This window comes from Pristiophorus japonicus, chromosome 20 (assembly GCF_044704955.1).
Source record: "Pristiophorus japonicus isolate sPriJap1 chromosome 20, sPriJap1.hap1, whole genome shotgun sequence".
Taxonomy (NCBI): Eukaryota; Metazoa; Chordata; class Chondrichthyes; family Pristiophoridae; genus Pristiophorus; species Pristiophorus japonicus.
The window spans coordinates 27,669,218-27,687,482 of NC_091996.1; the positions used below are offsets into that span (position 1 = coordinate 27,669,218).

Genomic DNA, 18,265 nt, shown 5'->3' on the forward strand with positions numbered 1-18,265 from the left:
CCTCGAAACTAGCGGGTTTTTTTCGGTGTTGAAAGAAACGTGTGTACAGGTAAGTGGATGTTATAATTTTTGATTGAGGAAAATAGGGGCCAATAAAAGGTCACCTCATTCCGCCCCTCCCCCACCTGGCTGCAACATGATTATTGTCTGCTGCTATTACGATTAGTTAACCAGCTGGTTAAATAAAAGTTTTTTATTTTTTTAAAAAAGTTACTATGTTCATTTGGCCTGTGGCTTTACCTTTGGTATTTTTTTACAGTTTAATTTAATTCTTGATCTTTTCCAGAAAATGTTTCCTTAATGCTGATTCTAGGTTTTGACATTTGTATGAACTACAGAAAAGCCATTCCAGTATAATTAGATAATGGCTTCAATTTGTGACTTCCCCACCAGAGGAAAAAAAAGCATTTCAGCAACTTTAGATCATTTACAGTAATCAGTGTGACGACTTCAGACATGGGGACATTTCTCCCTTTTGTTGTTACCCAAATTCCTATTGGGGAGCCATGCTTAAATGGATCAGCATTGGTGCTCGAGTATTGTAACCTTATCTCCAACCATTCCTTTCCTATTGGGAGCGCAGAATTGGTGACATTTTCCTATTATGGAGATTACATTTCCAGATGAAGTCATCCAAGAAGCACTTAGTGCAGAGTGCTCGCACAAAATTATCTTGTTTAACAAAACTACCCTTATGATCCTGAGGTTCCCCTATTGAAGGGACCATTGTGGTTTTAAGGGTGACACTCGGTGGAACAGTAATAGAGGTAGCCAATACTGTGATGTTTCTGAGGCAGACCAGATCTGCTTTGAAAATCTGTTTCATATCAACCACGTGGACTGTACACCATGCCCCTTTTATGTTGAGGACTGAAAATTTGAATGCTTGAGGGTTTACTGTGGGCAATTTAACTACACCCTGAGTCTGCATTTCCTATTGACGATCTGGAGGTTGTCTGTTGACCTATCTACTCACAACAACCTTAAAACTAGCAGTGACTCTGGAGAAAAATTGCCTAAAACTTGAATGTTCCTGTATTACTTGCCAGGGAATTCAAGATCTAGCAGCCTAACTGATCAATAAGGCCAAGGATCCTTCAACTGATTTAACACTGTACTAAACTGATGTTTTTGAGCCCTACACAACAACCCAACTCGGGAGCAGCAAGGCAGCATTACAGACAGCTTACGGCTGAGGTCCAACAAAAAACCCGGGACCTAAAGAACAGGTGGTGGATGGAGAAAGAACAGGAGATACAGCAGCTGGCTAACAGCCATCATGTGCGAGGATTCTTCATCACAGTCAAGGCCACCTACGGTCCAAACACCCAAGGCCCCACCCCACTGCTGACCAAGAACAGGGAAACACTCATCAAGGACACCGAGGCAGTCAGGGCCCGCTGGAAGGAGCACTTCGAAGATCTCCTCAATCGAGACTCTGCCTTTGACTCGAGTGTTCTCAACTCCATCCCGCAGCATGCGACCCGCAAACACCTCCGTAAAACTCGAGCACTGCTCGAGGTAGAAAAAGCCATAAGACAGCTCAAGAACAACAAGGCTGCGGGAGCGGATGGAATCCCCGCTGAGGCACTGAAGTATGGCGGAGAGGCACTGTTGGCGCAAATACATGACCTCATCACTCTCATCTGGAGGGAGGAAAGCATGCCGGGAGATCTCAGAGATGCAGTGATTGTGACCATCTTTAAAAAGGGGGACAAGTCCGACTGCGGCAACTACAGAGGAATTTCCCTGTTATCAGCCACTGGGAAACTCGTCGCTAGAGTCCTCCTCAACCACCACCTTCCTGTGGCTGAGGAGCTCCTCCCGGAGTCACAGTGCGGATTTCGTCCCCTACGGGACACAACGGACATGATCTTTGCAGCGCAACAGCTGCAGGAAAAATGCAGGGAACAGCACCAGCCCTCATACATGGCCTTGTTCGACATTACAAAGGCCTTTTGACACTCAACCGCAAGGGTCTATGGAGCGTCATCCTCCGTTTCAGAGGCCCCCAAATGTTCGTCGCCATCCTCCGCCTGCTACACGACGACATGCAGGCCGTGATCCTTACCAACGGATCCATTACAGACTCGATTCACATCCGGACCGGGGTCAAACAGGGCTGCGTCATCGCCCCCCCACCCTCTTCTCAATCTTCCTCGCTGCCACACTCCACCTCACAGTCAACAAGCTCCCCGCCGGAGTGGAACTAAACTACAGAACCAGCGGGAACCTGTTCAACCTTCGTCGTCTCCAGGCTAGGTCCAAGACCACCCCAACCTCTGTCATCGAGCTACAGTTCGCGGATGACGCCTGCGTCTGCGCACATACAGAGGCTGAACCCCAAGTCATAGTCGACATATTTACTGAGGCGTACGAAAGCATGGGCCTTGCGCTAAACATCTGTAAGACAAAGGTCCTCCACCAGCCTGTCCTCGCCGCACAACACTGCCCCTCAATCATCAAGATCCACGGCGCGGCCCTGGACAACGTGGACCAATCCCCATACCTCGGGAGCCTCTTGTCAACAAGAGCAGACATTGACGACGAGACTCAACACTGCCACCAGTGCAGCCTTCCGCCGCCTGAGGAAAAGTGTGTTTGAAGACCAGGCCCTCAAATCTGCTACCAAGCTCATGGTCTACAGGGCTGTAGTAATACCCGCCCTCCTGTATGGCTCAGAGACATGGACCATGTACAGTAGACACCTCAAGTCTCTGGAGAAATGCCACCAATGATGTCTCTGCAAGATCCTACAAATCCCTTGGGAGGACAGTCGCACCAATGTTAGCATCCTTGACCAGGCCAACATCCCCAGCATTGAAGCACTGACCACACTCGATCAGCTCCTTTGGGCAGGCCACATTGTTCGCATGCCAGACACGAGATTCCCAAAACAAGTGCTCTACTCTGAACTCCTTCACGGCAAACGAGCCAAAAGTAGGCAGAGGAAACGTTACAAGGACACCCTCAAAGCCTCCCTGACACAGTGCAACAAACCCATTGACACCTGCGAGTCCCTGGTGAAGACCGCCCTAAGTGGAGAAAGTGCATCCAGGAGGCGCTGAGCATCTCGAGTCTCATCGCCGAGAGCATGTAGAAATCCAGTGCAGGCAACGGCAAGAGCGTGAGGCAAACTTGTCCCACCCACCCTTTTCCTCAACGACTATCTCTCCCACCTGTGACAGGGACTGTGGCTCTCATATTGGACTGTTCAGCCACCTAAGGATTCATTTTTAGAGTGGAAGCAAGTCTTCCTCGATTCTGAGGGATTGCCTATGATGATGAAACTGATTTCAAAAAGGACAATCTTTGCATGTTTCTTTTGGGAGTATAGAACCCATAACTAGTTTGTTTCATTGATTCTTGAGACAGAATTGGTGATGTCCTACAAGACAGAGAAATATGCAATCTGCTGTGGGCAAAGGATACTGGGATCCATGCGATTGTTTTCCGTGCTATTCCTTAGCATGCATAAGGACTCCTTCCTTTCTTCACCAAACCCCAATGTTGATCTTGGAGGGTAATGCTCGGGGATTTGTTACACCACTCATGCAGTGAAAACAGTGGTTCTTCTGAGTTCTTGAGGATAGGCACGATTATAATTCCATGTAAGCCTGCTCAAATGAGTTGTTTTCACCTGTGTAGTTGGGATTGGTTTGGGGGCCCATGTGCTGTGTTTCTGGTCTTGGCCTACTGTAGGTGCCTGCTGGTTAAAGTCCTTTCTGGGGGGGATCATTTATCGCTTTCCTTCCCAGAAAACTAGATTTCTGTAAACACTGACTCTTCCCCCCCCCCCCTCCACCAAAGGTATGGTTTCTGTTATGTATTTGGGGTCACCAGACACCAGGGGGCGCCACTGTCAGAGGTCATCGGGCTCGGTCACTGGTATATAAGCACGGGTACATAGAAACAAAGAAAGTAGGTGCAGGAGTAGGCCATTCGGCCCTTCGAGCCTGCACCACCATTCAATATGATCATGGCTGATCATGCAACTTCAGTACCCCATTCCTGCTTTCTCTCCATACCCCTTGATTCCTTTAGCTGTAAGGGCCACATCTAACTCCCTTTTGAATATATCAAACGAACTGGCCTCAACATCTTTCTGTGATACAAAATTCCACAGGTTCACCACTCTGAGTGAAGAAGCTTCTCCTCATCTCGGTCCTAAATGGCTTACCCCTTACCCTTAGACTGTGACCCCTGGTTCTGGACTTCCCCAACATCGGGAACATTCTTCCTGCATCTAACCTGTCCAATCCCATGTCACGCGGGTTACTTTGGGCGCAAGTAAAGTTGGATCAGGTTTACACCTGAGGCAGTTTACAGTAACGAGTCTTTTGAGTCATTGCATTCATTACAGTTTCTGACCTCAAATGCAACTATTTTTATGCCAACTTGGAGGGGGAAACATTTCTGCCTTCATGGCTGGTCAACGCTACATAACTTGCGAGTGACACTCCCCTCATCATAAGCTCATGCGTGATGCCTAAATTTTACTTGGCATGGGTAGTGGCCTTTCTATTATTTTAAAATGCCTTATTTAGATATGGAAAAGCATGTAGGTTCCACATTGCATTGTTAGTTCTCTATTACTTTGTGGCCAGATCCAAGTCTTTAAGAGGTTTCTTGGATGTTTTGAATTGTGAGACAAAGATTTTCAGGACGTCCTTTGTAAAATGACGAATGTCCTGGTTAGTAGATTGCATTCTATACTTTTGACGGGGGCAAATCCTACCGACCACTTCATTTGAATGGTTATCATCATTATCGGAATCGAAGATTTGCTTTCACTCCTGAAGTGACTGAACAGTCCAATACGAGAACCACAGACTCTGTCACAGATGGGACAAATAGTCGTTGAGGGAAGGGGTGGGTGGGACTGGTTTGCCCCATGCTCCTTCCGCTGTCTGCACTTGACCTCTTCACGCTCTTGGCGTCGAGACTCGAGGTGCTCAGCGCCTTCTCGGATGCACTTCCTCCACTTAAGGCGGTCTTGGGCCAGGGACTCCCAGGTGTCAGTGTCACTACAGTATAACTTGATTTCAAATGACTAGCCTTACAAGGAATTGTAGAGTAGGAATTCCAAGTAATCCGCTGACCTTCACAAACCTTCACAGGGAGACAATTATTTGGGATAACAATATTTAGGCTAGGAGGGAAGTGCTGCAGGAATACCTTTGGCCTAAAATACCGCTCTCCCAGAAATGGATTGTCTATTTTATCAGAGAATAAAGGTCAAGCTTTGAATGGTCAATTGCAGGAACTATGCTGTCAGTGCTGAATTTTGTTTTGTATTGATCTTTTTTGGCAAAATTATTTTTGCTCATTTTTCTCAACAAATAACCAGAAACTCAAAACACAGACTTCTGAAATAAAGCAAAATCATTATCTTTAAGATTTTTGAACAAAAGGGGAAGTACAGTAAATCCTAGACCATTTTTTTCTCATGAAAAGTTATCAGTGCATACAGAGGGATTCAGTATAAGGTTTATTTTATAAATTGAATTGTGTTGAATCATCTTTGTGAACAAATATTTGAGAAAAGTCTTTGTTCATTTCAGAACCGGATAATGTAAATCGCATCAGACACGCCATCACTTCATTTTGAAGTGACATGTAATGGAAATGACTTTATATGTCTTCTTCCAGAAAGTTTGCCAAATATTTATCCGTGGAGATATGACCATTTTAGAATAATTTTAAAGCACTGCTTAAGTCGGGGTTATTCCATTTTTATTTTCTGTCCAATTTATTTCACTATAGTTTGATAGCTTTGGCACTTTTCTCCTGGGGCATCATCTAGGGTTAGTGCAGTAACCTTTTACTGCCACTAGATGTCTTGATTTTGTTTTTTAAGAATAGACTTTAGCCACATCTAGAGGCAGAAAATGTTATGAAGCATGTCTTACTGTGAAGGGACCTTTTCCATTTTAATTCCAAATTCTTGTAAACTGAAATTTGATCTTATAAAGAATGCCACTAATATTTGAAAAATCTTTTGCTTTTATGACAACAACATCTTAATGGAAGGCATCATTAATCTCTTCTGTACAGAAGGATATGCAAAGTTCATGTGTTTAAAACCTCCTTGGACATTGACATTTGCATTGTTACATAGATATGTTGACACAAGAAAATTAACAAAAGCTTTAAGGTACCAGGTGATCCAAGACTCTCAAAATCCGAGACTTAAATATATTTGATGCATATAAGTGGTGTTTAATGCTCATTGTTCAATGTGGACAAATAAATGTTGTTTTTATGTGCTCAAAATTGCCCAGGAGTTGCTTTGTTTTTTTTTGAGCAACTTGATTTTTCTGGAGTATCTTAAAAATCCCCATTTTGCACATTCAATTTGCGCCAGTGTAAGTGAGTTAGTTAGGATTTTTTAAGTTTAGTTTAGTTTTTTTCAAAGGGGGACGTTACCAGCCACCTATGCCCGTTTTGGCTATTTAGGCCACTTTGGCCAGCTAATAGTTACTCCAAATCTACTTAGGCCAGCGTATGTGGCCACTTCAGAAAACCCTTGCCGAGAGTTAAGAAATCAGCGCAGGTAGGTACATCGGAAGCCAGCAGAACTTAATGACTTGACTAAAGAATGTGAATAGGATCAAACAGCTATACAGGACATCATATGACAATCTTTGCAAAGTTAATTTACTGTACAACAGAAGCATTCATGGAAGCTTAAACTACAAAAATAAAAAGTAAAAAGACAAAACATATTTACCTAATTTTTTCAAAATATCCAAATAAAAAGTATAAGTATCTCCTGCTCGTAATTCTTATATTCTCCCAGCTGCCTAAGCTCATCCACCATCATAGAAATATTTTATACTCTCTTTCTTCTTCCCCCCCCCCCCCCCCCCCCAGGATCAAAACTCTTTCCCCTCCCCTGCCCCACCACCGAGGAAAAATTTAATTGATTGTGTGGAAAATTAAAACTGCCAACCTAATGACGTTTATAATCGTTTTCTACAAAATTACCTGGATATAACATTTGAGATGGATTTCAAAATAGACAATTCTACCTGAACCTTTGCATGGCAATGTCCTCAAGTCTTCAAGTTGTGTGTAGAATATTGACACAACGTTGTGTGTACAATATTGACACAACATTGTGTGTACAATATTGCAGGCAGCCAACAAAAGAACCAAGTGCTTTGGAAAAAGGCAGGCTTCTCTATCAAAGTCTCGTTACTGTGCGGCAGGCCACTCGGCCCGGGATAGGCCGAGCGCACACACACAGGCTGGGGGCAGGAGCTACTGCGCATGCGCGCACACTCCAACGCGCATGTGCAGAGCTGCCAGCACTGTTTCTGGCGCAGGGCCCTAGCTCTGCCCCCCAATTGACTGGCCACACCGCGCCAAGCCCCGGGCGAGGCAACACAGGGGCCAGAATCGGGGAAGATTTTTTAGGCGCCGTTTTCAGCCCACAATGTCACCGCATCTCTGGTGAGTGCGCCAAAAAAAGGGGTGGGCCAAATTTGAGCCCTATATTCGACTGCAAAACTTCAATAAACTTAAATAACTGTTTGTTGCAGAACATGCACAGCAAATCTTATAAAGATAAATTTCTTTCCATGGTTCAATGTTGTCCATAATATAAAATTGTCTTTTCAGTGTTTGGCTTTATTTGTTTTAAGACCTTGTTTACTTCTGATTACATTTGTAGCTTGAAAAACAAACCTTTTATCTCCTTGGAAGCGGGCAAATGTCACAATGATGGTCCGGATGTTGCAGTCAGCAGTGAAGGAACGGCATTCGCCATTCACCTTGCTGTGGGCTTTCGAGCGGAGACTTGCTCTAATCCGACGTCTGATCCAGTGCGATGCCCTCTACTGGGTATCTGTGGTGTCTGAGCAGAGAAAGAAACAGCAAGGCTCTTCAACCAAACAGATTGAAAAATCCTTTCTGAGAAACGCAGAGTCTAAACTAAGAAGTATAAATTAGATTTAAATCATGTACAGATAGTGGAATAACAATTGGAAAAGACAGGTGGGATTAAGGGAGAGATAAGAGACAGAAAAAGTTTTTTTTTTTAAATTAAATCTCCAACACTAATTAACTTCAAAGGGAATGAGACCCAACAACTTTTAAAATTAAATTTTCAAGGCCAGTAATTGACATTGGCAGTAATTATCACTTTTCACACCGTTTAAAAATGCACTCACTCCTGATTGCACCAGCCCCAACTTTGTCTGCCTTCTTTAGTGAGGAACTAGTGGACAAGTACCCCAAGTTGATGCCATTGCATTCATTTCAGTGCCGCGTCAATTGGCAAGGACTGTAACAGCGCACCCTGTGGAGGAGCGCAGTATCTCTGACAGCAATTTTTGGATTTCCGCATCTAACTGCGCATGTGTGGATGGCGGAAGTTGCTGTCCGATTTATCCCATAGACTCTGGATCAGTTCCTATGGAGTGGAGGGTAGCCAATATAACCCCACTTTTTAAAAAAGGAAGGAGAGAGAAAACAGGGAATTATAAACCAGTCAGCCTGACATCGGTAGTGGGTAAAATGATGGAATCAATTATTAAGGATGTCAAAGCAGCACATTTGGAAAGAGGTGACATGATAGGTCCAAGTCAGCATAGATTTGTGAAATGCTTGACAAAGCTTCTGGAATTTTTTGAGGATGTTTCCAGTAGAGTGGACAAGGGAGAACCAGTTGATCTGGTGTATTTGGACTTTCAGAAGGCTTTCGACAAGGTCCCACACAAGAGATTAATGTGCAAAGTTAAAGCACATGGGATTGGGGGTAGTGTGCTGACGTGGATTGAGAACTAGTTGCCAGACAGGAAACAAAGAGTAGGAGTAAATGGGTACTTTTCAGAATGGCAGGCAGTGACTAGTGGGGTACCGCAAGGTTCTGTGCTGGGGCCCCAGCTGTTTGCATTGTACATTAATGATTTAGACGAGGGGATTAAATGTAGTATCTCCAAATTTGCGGATGACACTAAGTTGGGTGGCAGTGTGAGCTGCGAGGAGGATGCTATGAGGCTGCAGAGTGACTTGGATAGGTTAGGTGAGTGGGCAAATGCATGGCAGATGAAGTATAATGTGGATAAATGTGAGGTTATCCACTTTGGTGGTAAAAACAGAGAGACAGACGATTATCTGAATGGTGACAGATTAGGAAAAGGGGAGGTGCAACGAGACCTGGGTGTCATGGTACATCAGTCATTGAAGGTTAGCATGCAGTATAGCAGGCGGTTAAGAAAGAAAATGGCATGTTGGCCTTCATAGCGAGGGGATTTGAGTACAGGGGCAGGGAGGTGTTGCTACAGTTGTACAGGGCCTTGGTGAGGCCACACCTGGAGTATTGTGTACAGTTTTGGTCTCCTAACTTGAGGAAGGACATTCTTGCTATTGAGGGAGTACAGCGAAAGATCACCAGACTGATTCCCGGGATGGCGGGACTGACATATCAAGAAAGACTGGATCAACTGGGCTTGAATTCACTGGAGTTCAGAAGAATGAGAGGGGATCTCATAGAAACGTTTAAAATTCTGATGGGTTTAGACAGGTTAGATCCAGGAAGAATGTTCCCAATGTTGGGGAAGTCCAGAATCAGGGGTCACAGTCTAAGGATAAGGGGTAAGCCATTTAGGACCGAGATGAGGAGAAACTTCTTCATCCAGAGAGTGGTGAACCTGTGGAATTCTCTAGCACAGAAAGTTGTTGAGGCCAATTCACTAAATATACTCAAAAAGCAGTTAGATGTCGTCCTTACTACTCGGGGGATCAAGGGGTATGGCGAGAAAGCAGGAATGGGGTACTGAAGTTGCATGTTCAGCCATGAACTCATTGAATGGCGGTGCAGGCTCGAAATGCCGAATGGCCTACTCCTGCACCTATTTTCTATGTTTCTATAATGGTGACTTCACCGTTATTATCCTTGCAAAATCCAGCCGATTGTAGATAAGACTTAGTCAATAAATATTGTGCCTACATTAACTGAATGTATATAATTCTATTTAATCAGCATACTTAAAAGTAAATTGGAGATTCAAGAAAGTTTGTTATTTGGAATTTTCAGATGTTGTGCATTTCACTTACCATGTGTAATATAACACCAACGATGTCTCCGCAAGATCCTGCAAATCCCCTGGGAGGACAGATGCACCAACATCAGTGTCCTCGTCCAGGCTAACATCCCCAGTATTGAAGCACTGACCACACTCGATCAGCATCGCTGGGCAGGCCACATAGTTCGCATGCGAGACACGAGACTCCCTAATCAAATGCTTTATGCGGAGCTCTTTCATGGTAAACAAGCCAAAGGTGGGCAGTGGAAACGTTACAAGGACACCCTCAAAGCCTCCCTGGTAAAGTGCGACCATCACCACTGACACCTGGGAGACCCTGGCCGAAGACCGCCCGAGGTGGAGAAAGTGCATCCGGGAGGGCGTTGAGTTCTTCGAGTCTCAACGCCAAGAGCGTGAAGAGGTCGGGCGCAGGCAGCGGAAGGAGCGCGCCGCAAACCAGTCCCACCTACCCCCTTCCCTCAATGAATGTCTGTCCTACCTGTAACACGGTCTGTGGCTCTCGTATTGGACTGTTCAGCCTCCAAAGAACTCACTTTCGGAGTGGAACCAAGTCTTCCTCGATTCCGAGGGACTGCCTATGATGTAATGAACAGCAATGCGTATTGTGATAATTAAACAATTAAATCCAAATCAGTTATATCTGATAAGATATTGTGGAACTTTTCTGTGGTAAGTGCTTGTAGAAACTGATTAAATTTGTGTATTGAGGAACTGGACCCAAAAGTATTTGAGTAAATGAAGACAATATTTCCTTAATAAACCCGCAAATGTTCTACTTTTTCTATACCTATAGACAAGTTGACACTAATCACTTGTGGAGAGCGTTGAGGTTTTGTGGTTTTTATACCTCGAATTTCAGTGGTGCAGGTCTGTAAATGTTGCAGACAATGGTGCAATTGGAGGAAAATTCCTAAAATGTTACTAATAATCTTAGTCACAAGCCCAGTATACATTTGTGATAAATTTATTTCAGTATTGTTTTTCCCTTTTGCCTTTCTTCCCTTTCTCTCCCCCAACATCCGTGTTTGGAGATATGTGGCTGTAATTGAGATTGGTTTTATTCTCTCTTTTTTCATCTGCTCAGTCGTTCCCCTGACGGGCAAGCTCAGGAAGTTGCCACGGTGCAGTTGAAAATGCTAATCAATGTCATACCAGTCAGTCGCCTGGTATGCTGATAGACCAATGTACTGTACCACTATGCTGCTCTTTATCATACTAAAAAAAGTCCTGAAATGCAAACTCACAGAGTAGGGGTTTCTAAATTGCTCCCTGTAGGCCCCATATAGCCCATGAGGCCTGCTAATCTATCCGAAGCAGCTCCGTCCTATATGCGCTTACATTTCTTCGCTGCTTTATTGTGTTTGAATTTTGTATAGCTGGCGATTTGGCGAGGGCTGTTCTTCGTGCTATTTCCAAAGTGACGGATAAATCCTAAATCAGAATACCACGATCTGTTACTATTAGCAACCAGCGACATATGCTGATCAGTGGGAGCACAGATATGTAGCCCCCGAGGCTCCATGGTACACAACTATTCAACTCAAAAAGGTGAACGAGAACCCCAATTCTAACACACAACCTAAAATAAAAACAGAAAATTCTGGAAATACTCAGCAGGTCAGGCAGCGTCTAACACGCTGTGCCACCATTGTGTTGTGGCATAAGATGATATGGTGCCTTTGTATTTCCTTTCTATAGTTATTTTCCCTGCAGTAATTTTATATCCGATATTGCAATGCTGCTGATAGTACTATTCCAAAAGTGTAAACTCAATAATTTGGTTCTCAGCAAAAATTGTATTTTTTCGCCAAAATTACCGTTTTCGCTATTACTTTCAGGCCAGAAATTCAACCTTTAATTTGCGCAGCGGTAAAAATCGGCATTGCACGAGGATTCACGCTGCAAACTGCGATCCTCGCCAGCTTTATTCTGAGGCCGATACCGCTGCGAGTTGGGCCTTGGGAGGGCGGAAGAAACTCCAAAAAAAAATATTCACAAAACATTTACAAGACCCTTACCTATCGAATCGCTGAAAAAGAATTGAGAAATAAATACTTTAACTTACCTTTTTGCAGATCTTCATACTTACCGCTGCTGGCAGGGCTGCGACGACAGGTTTTTCCCTGTCTGTATTCTGAGCGCAGAATTACGAATGCAGAGAGCGCCAAATTTTTGGCGCAAACGCTATTTCGGGTCTTGCATGGCGGCGCTCCTCTGCCCAATGGTACGTAGAAACGCCACCGAATTTCCTACTGACCAGGTTTTCACCAAAAAGGGTGAAATAGCACCAAAAACCCGGTCGCAAAATCGCCGAATTTCTATCCCAATTAAACTACAATGGTCTTAAAACAATCAAAGAACAAGGATGCAATGTTGTCCTTATGACATTTCATTTTTATATTCTGGTAATTTTTCTGTAAGATGAATTTAAAAATCCATTATGCACTGTTTCAATGTTTTCAATGCACTAAATTATCTCATCATAGGCTATCTAAATAGCAGTGGGTATTGAATTAAATATATATATTAAACAATTTGACTTTACATCGAAGGACAATATTAAAAAGCTTTTATTTTGTAATACATGTTAACATAACCTCTCCTGAACCGTAGCATTGAGAAAGGTCATGTCGTAGATTATTAACATATTACATCAGTCTGAAGCAGTAAATGCCTGTATGAATCTACCACAAATATGAAATACTTTTTTCTCCTGTAATGGCCGTACCAAGCACAGTCTGGTTTCTTCTCTTTTCTTCTCCCACCCCCCAACCTCAAAGAACAGAAAAGAATTGACAGAGGACCTAACTAACCAAATGATTGATTTTGCACTTTGTCCATTGTGATAGGATGGGGAATCAAATTATATTAAAACGGGTTCTGTTGCCTTTGTGGTGAGTTTTGCCTGAATGATGTTGAAATGACATGCGGAGCCTGTCGCCATCATGCAATTTCCTTCTGTTCTGCTGATGGGACATTAATATCGCCATCTGTTTCTTTGTCAAGCTGCATCCGTAGTAAAACTCTGTTCATCTGTTTGACTCCTGTCCTTTGTTTGCCTTGCAGGCCATGCAATATTCAAGCTCACATATCTAAGCAATCATGACCACAAACATCTCTACTTTGAAGCAGACACCAACACAGTCAATGAAATTGTGCTGAAGGTTAGTAGCAGGTATTTCGCAAACTGGGCACCAAAAAAAAAATGGTTACTAATGACAGTATGCCAATAAATTCTGTACACTTGGCTTATAATGTAGGTTGACTGTAATGAGTTCAAAGATGATTTGTAACTTGCTAGAGGTGTGCGCATCATCGTTGCATTTCGACAGTGAAAGTAATTCCACTTTATCTTATAAGTGTTTCAATTTGCATCTTGTGGAAATAGCAGACATTTCACTAGTGGAAGTGAGTTATAGCAGTTCTTTCAGAAGTGGTCTTCGCACAAGTGATGCATCGTCTCAAATCAGATGAACTGTCCTATTACTCTATGGATGGTCACCTTGTGTTAGAAAGTTAAGGATGTTTACCTTTGTTGTAGAGCCCCACACAGTGATGCTGGCAGTTCGATTGTGCTGCGTTTACAAAGTACACCAACCTCCGACAGCTAACCAGTGCTGTCGGCCTCTGGACCAGCTGCAAACAGGAATTTTGTGCATGCTCAACTATCTAGAGCACGTGCGTAAAGAACTGGCATCATAGCATCCGAGCCCTCGATAAATCCTCAAAACATTTTTTTAAAATGATAGCATTCCTTTCAGTAAACCATCTGCAGCAAGATTAAAATCCATAGCAACAGATCTGTGCAGGCTCTCCATTCACTTTATTCTGCCTAGTTCAACATAAAATTAAACAACATTAGCCAAGTAAACTGAGCCAGAGTGGCAACAATTGAGATTTTTTTTTAAGCTAAGTGTGATGATGTTGCAGCGAAAATGCGCATGTTGAATCTGAGCAGCACTTTTTACTGGATACCCAAAGTGGTTGGGCAATTAGGAAGACCCAGTTTAAAAAAAAATGTTCCTGGCCGCTGACTTCTCCAGATCCAGTAAGCTGCACAAGACCCATGCTTTGGAAGCTGGCAGCAGCAGTTGAATATAAAAGCAGCTTTATTTAACCTGGTGACCAGTTATTTTGTATTTTTCATACAAGTGATACTGATCTCGTGGGAATTGATTAAATATGTTTTACGCTTTAAAAGAAAATAACTCGTGGATTCTCTTAACCAGAAATATGTCATTGTTACTGGAAGAAGAACATTACATTGACCACCATCACTCTTTAATTGTTACAATTTTTCTTTTTCTTCACCTTTCATTTTCTATACTATTTTGCTTATTTTTGGGCGCGTGCGCAGCTTATATTATATTCAATACTTGGAGGAATTTACAGATTCTGTAAGGCATCCCAATTGCAATTAAAATGTAAATGATATAGTGCTTCACCAAAATGCTTTAACTTATCAAAATAAAAATCTTCTGTTGTAAAAACATTAGCGTTGAAACAGATGTAATATTATTGTTCAAATTCCATTCAAGTTGAATGGGTATTTCATTTTAATGGCAAAAATCTACAAGCCTGTGGAAAGAGAGAGCGAATGAGAGATAATGAACACCTAATTCTTCAGTGGGCTCAAACAATTTTGAAGAGCCTGTTTTAGGGGAAAAATAGAGCTGTTGACATGTCAGTTTGATTAAATGTTTCTCTTTATAATGTTATGGTATAAGCTCTTGACATTGATTTTCCTTTCCCCCAATGCTGAACTAATTTTAAGATTCCCTGGAAATAAGATTCTGCTGTTTTACTGAAGTCGTATCATGCTCTTAACACTTTATACAAAAATAAATATATTGTGGAATTGAAGTATTCCACATCTGATAATAGCATTTTCATGTCTGCTGGGATCTCCGCTTTTAACTCTTCAACAAAGATTAACTTGATGATAGTGCAGTGGCACATACCCAGTTTGGCGGGTAACATTAATATAAAGTGAGCTGAAGCAGTAAGAGGTTAGTAGCAAACTTGTAATGAATTTTAAGTATGTTCTATGAAGAAAGAACATATTAATGTTTGTTTTTAATTCAGCTGCTTCAACTACAGCTAAATATAACCTTCAGTGAAATGAGATGCATAGACTACACAAGGGATTAAAGGATTACCTGAAAGGTTAAAGTTAATATTGGTGTGGGCAGTTACACTAAGAAGTATTTATAGGCTTAATTGTTGTAATCAAGGGGCACACAAAGATTTATGTAAATAATATAATGTGATGCAGTTTCATTGACCTAAAGTAGGTATAAATCTATTGAGATGTTGCTTGTATTCTGATATGTTGAAGCTAGCTGGGGTTTAGATAGAGACCTAATGGAGCATAGATGTTTGGCTTTGTAACCAAAACCATACAGAATATCAAAACTTTTAGTGCTATTTTGGACCAAATTTATTGATCAAAATCCCAATCAGGAAAAGGTATGTCACGTCGGGTAAAGAAGGAGGAAATATGCAAGAAAGCTAACTGAAATAAACATTTAAGGGCTGAACTGGAATCTAACCTAAAGTCTAGTTTTATAAATGACTGCTTTGTGCAGATTCAAGCTTTTCCGGTCAGGATGGATAAGATTTATGGAAACATTTGTGTATCTGTCATTATGATTTTGGACAGTTGTTAGTCCAAAAAGAGTTTTAAAACCTGGGTCAATTCCTATTGTGCTTTCAGTGCTCTTTGGTAATGGGCCCCAAGGTGCTATCCTCCACCCTCTGGTGAATGATTCCCCACTACTGAAAACATTCAGTTCTTCCAGTATTCTTTTTAAGCTAAAGATGTAGAACGTCTTTATTTGACATACAACCTTCCCATTAACTGAAGTAAGAATTGCAGGAGGTACCTTAAATATATAATTTTTTTTCTCCTTTTTCCATTGCATTTCTCACATCCAAACTCCTGAAGACATGAACGAGTGGCTGGGGTATGATTCCGCACCCATGGGACAACCTCATCCAAGTGACCATTCTTCGTGTGCAATTCTATATAACTATTCGACCAGAGGGTGTATCACAGCCAAGAACCTGTTCTCACCAGTGTCCACATGCATGTATTCCAGGATGGCTCACTGGATACCAATCAGAAGTTGGAACCCTGACCAATGTTTCCCCTTCATGTTGAGGCCAATTGTAACACTCACTGCTACCCTGGCGAGATAAGCTAACTCAGCACAGACAAAATTAAACATGGGACCTTCTTAGTCTGCATGGCTCACTGCTTCAACACCAAGACAGTTTTAATATTGAGGTGTCACCTATATAACTCATTTCCTGGATCAAGGGCATCTTCCATGGGCATAAATTCTTCCCAGTTGTGCCCTGCCAGGTTGATCAAGAAGTTGAATTTTTTCAGAGTATCCTTTGACTAAACATAGAAACTAGTTGCAGGAGCAGGCCATTCGGCCCTTTGAGCCTGCACCCCCATTCAACAAGATCATGACTGATCATTCAACCTCAGTACCCCTTTCCTGCTTTCTCTCCATACCCCTTGATCCCTTTGGCCGTAAGGCCCATATCTAACTCCCTTTTGAATATATCTAACGAACTGGCCTCAACAACTTTCTGCGGTAGAGAATTCCACAGGTTAACCACTCTCTAAGTGAAGAAGTTTCTCCTCATCTCGGTCCTAAATGGCTAACCTCTTATTCTTAGACTGTGAGCCCTGATTCTGGACTTCCCCAGCAACGGGAACATTTTTCCTGCCTCTAAACTGCCCAATCCCATCAGAATTTTATATGTTTCTATGAGATCCCCTCTTATGCTTCTAAACTCCAGTGGATGTCAGTCCTGCCATCCCGGGAATCAATCTGGTGAACCTTTGCTGTACTCCCTCAATTGCAAGAACATCCTTCCTCAGATTAGGAGACCAAAACTGAACACAATATTGCAGGTGTGGCCTCACCAAGGCCCTGTACAACTGCAGTAAGACCTCCCTGCTCCTATACTCAAATCCTCTAGCTATGAAGGCCAACGTGCCATTTGCCTTCTTCAGCGCCTGCTGTACCTGCATGCCAAACTTCAATGACTGATGTACCATGAAATCCAGGTCTCGTTGCACCTCCCCTTTTCCTAATCTGTCACCATTCAGATCATATTCTGTCTTCCTGTTTTTGCCACCAAAGTGGATAACCTCACATTTATCCACATTATACTGGAACTGACATGCATTTGCCCATTCATCTAACCTGTCCAAGTCACCCCTGCAGCCTCTTGGCATCCTCCTCACAGCTCACACTGCCACCCAGTTTAGTGTCATCTGCAAACTTGGAGATATTACATTCAATTCCTTCATCTAAATCATTGATATACATTGTAAAGAGCTGGGGTCCCAGCACTGAACCCTGCGGCACCCCACTGGTCACTGCCTGCCATTCTGAAAAGGGCCCGTTTATTCCGGCTCTCTGCTTCCTGTCTGCCAACCAGTTCTCTATCCACGTCAGTACATTTCCCCCAATACCATGTGCTTTAATTTTGCACACTAATCTCTTGTGTGGGACCTTGTCAAAAGCCTTTTGAAAGTCCAAATACACCACATCCACTGGTTCTCCCTTGTCCACTCTACTAGTTACATCCTCAAAAAATTCTAGGAGATTTGTCGAGCATGATTTCCCTTTCATAAATCCATGCTGACGAGGACCAATCCTGTCACTGCTTTCCAAACACGCTGCTATTTCATCTTTAATAATTGATTCCAACATTTTCCTCACCACCGATGTCAGGCTAACTGGTCTATAATGCCGTGTTTTCTCTCTCCCTTCATTTTTAAAAAGTGGTGTTACATTAGCTACCCTCCAATCCATAGGAACTGAGTCAATAGAATGTTGGAAAATGATCACCAATGCATCCACTATTTCTAGGGCCACTTCCTTAAGTACTCTGGGATGCAGCCTGTCAGGTTCTGAGGGTTTATCAGCCTTCAATCCCATCAATTTACCCAACATAATTTCCCGACTAATAAGGATTTCCTTCAGTTCCTCCTTTTCGCTAGACCCTCGAACCCCTAGTATTTCCGGAAGGTTATTTGTGCCTTCCTTAGTGAAGACCGATACAAAGTATTTGTCCAAGTGACTAATGTTGCAAAGCTGTCTCCAAGAAGCACAGCACCAAGGTCTGAAAATGGTGCATCTTATATGGGCTGAAAGCACTGGAGAGTAATAAAGTTTGCTGAC

At 42.7% G+C, this 18,265-nt stretch overlaps 1 protein-coding gene across 5 annotated transcripts in view; it reads left to right on the forward strand.

Moving 5' to 3' along the window:
• Positions 1–18,265, forward strand: part of mapkap1 (MAPK associated protein 1) — a 253,838-nt gene that overhangs the window by 224,883 nt on the left and 10,690 nt on the right. For 4 of the 5 annotated variants that reach the window (XM_070862645.1, XM_070862643.1, XM_070862641.1 and 1 more), the window contains one exon: positions 13,122–13,219. In XM_070862645.1, coding sequence (XP_070718746.1) covers positions 13,122–13,219 — 98 coding nt within the window. Of the gene's footprint in view, positions 1–13,121; positions 13,220–16,002; positions 16,901–18,265 lie in introns of those variants that run through there. The other variant, XM_070862644.1, reaches the window with a different exon arrangement.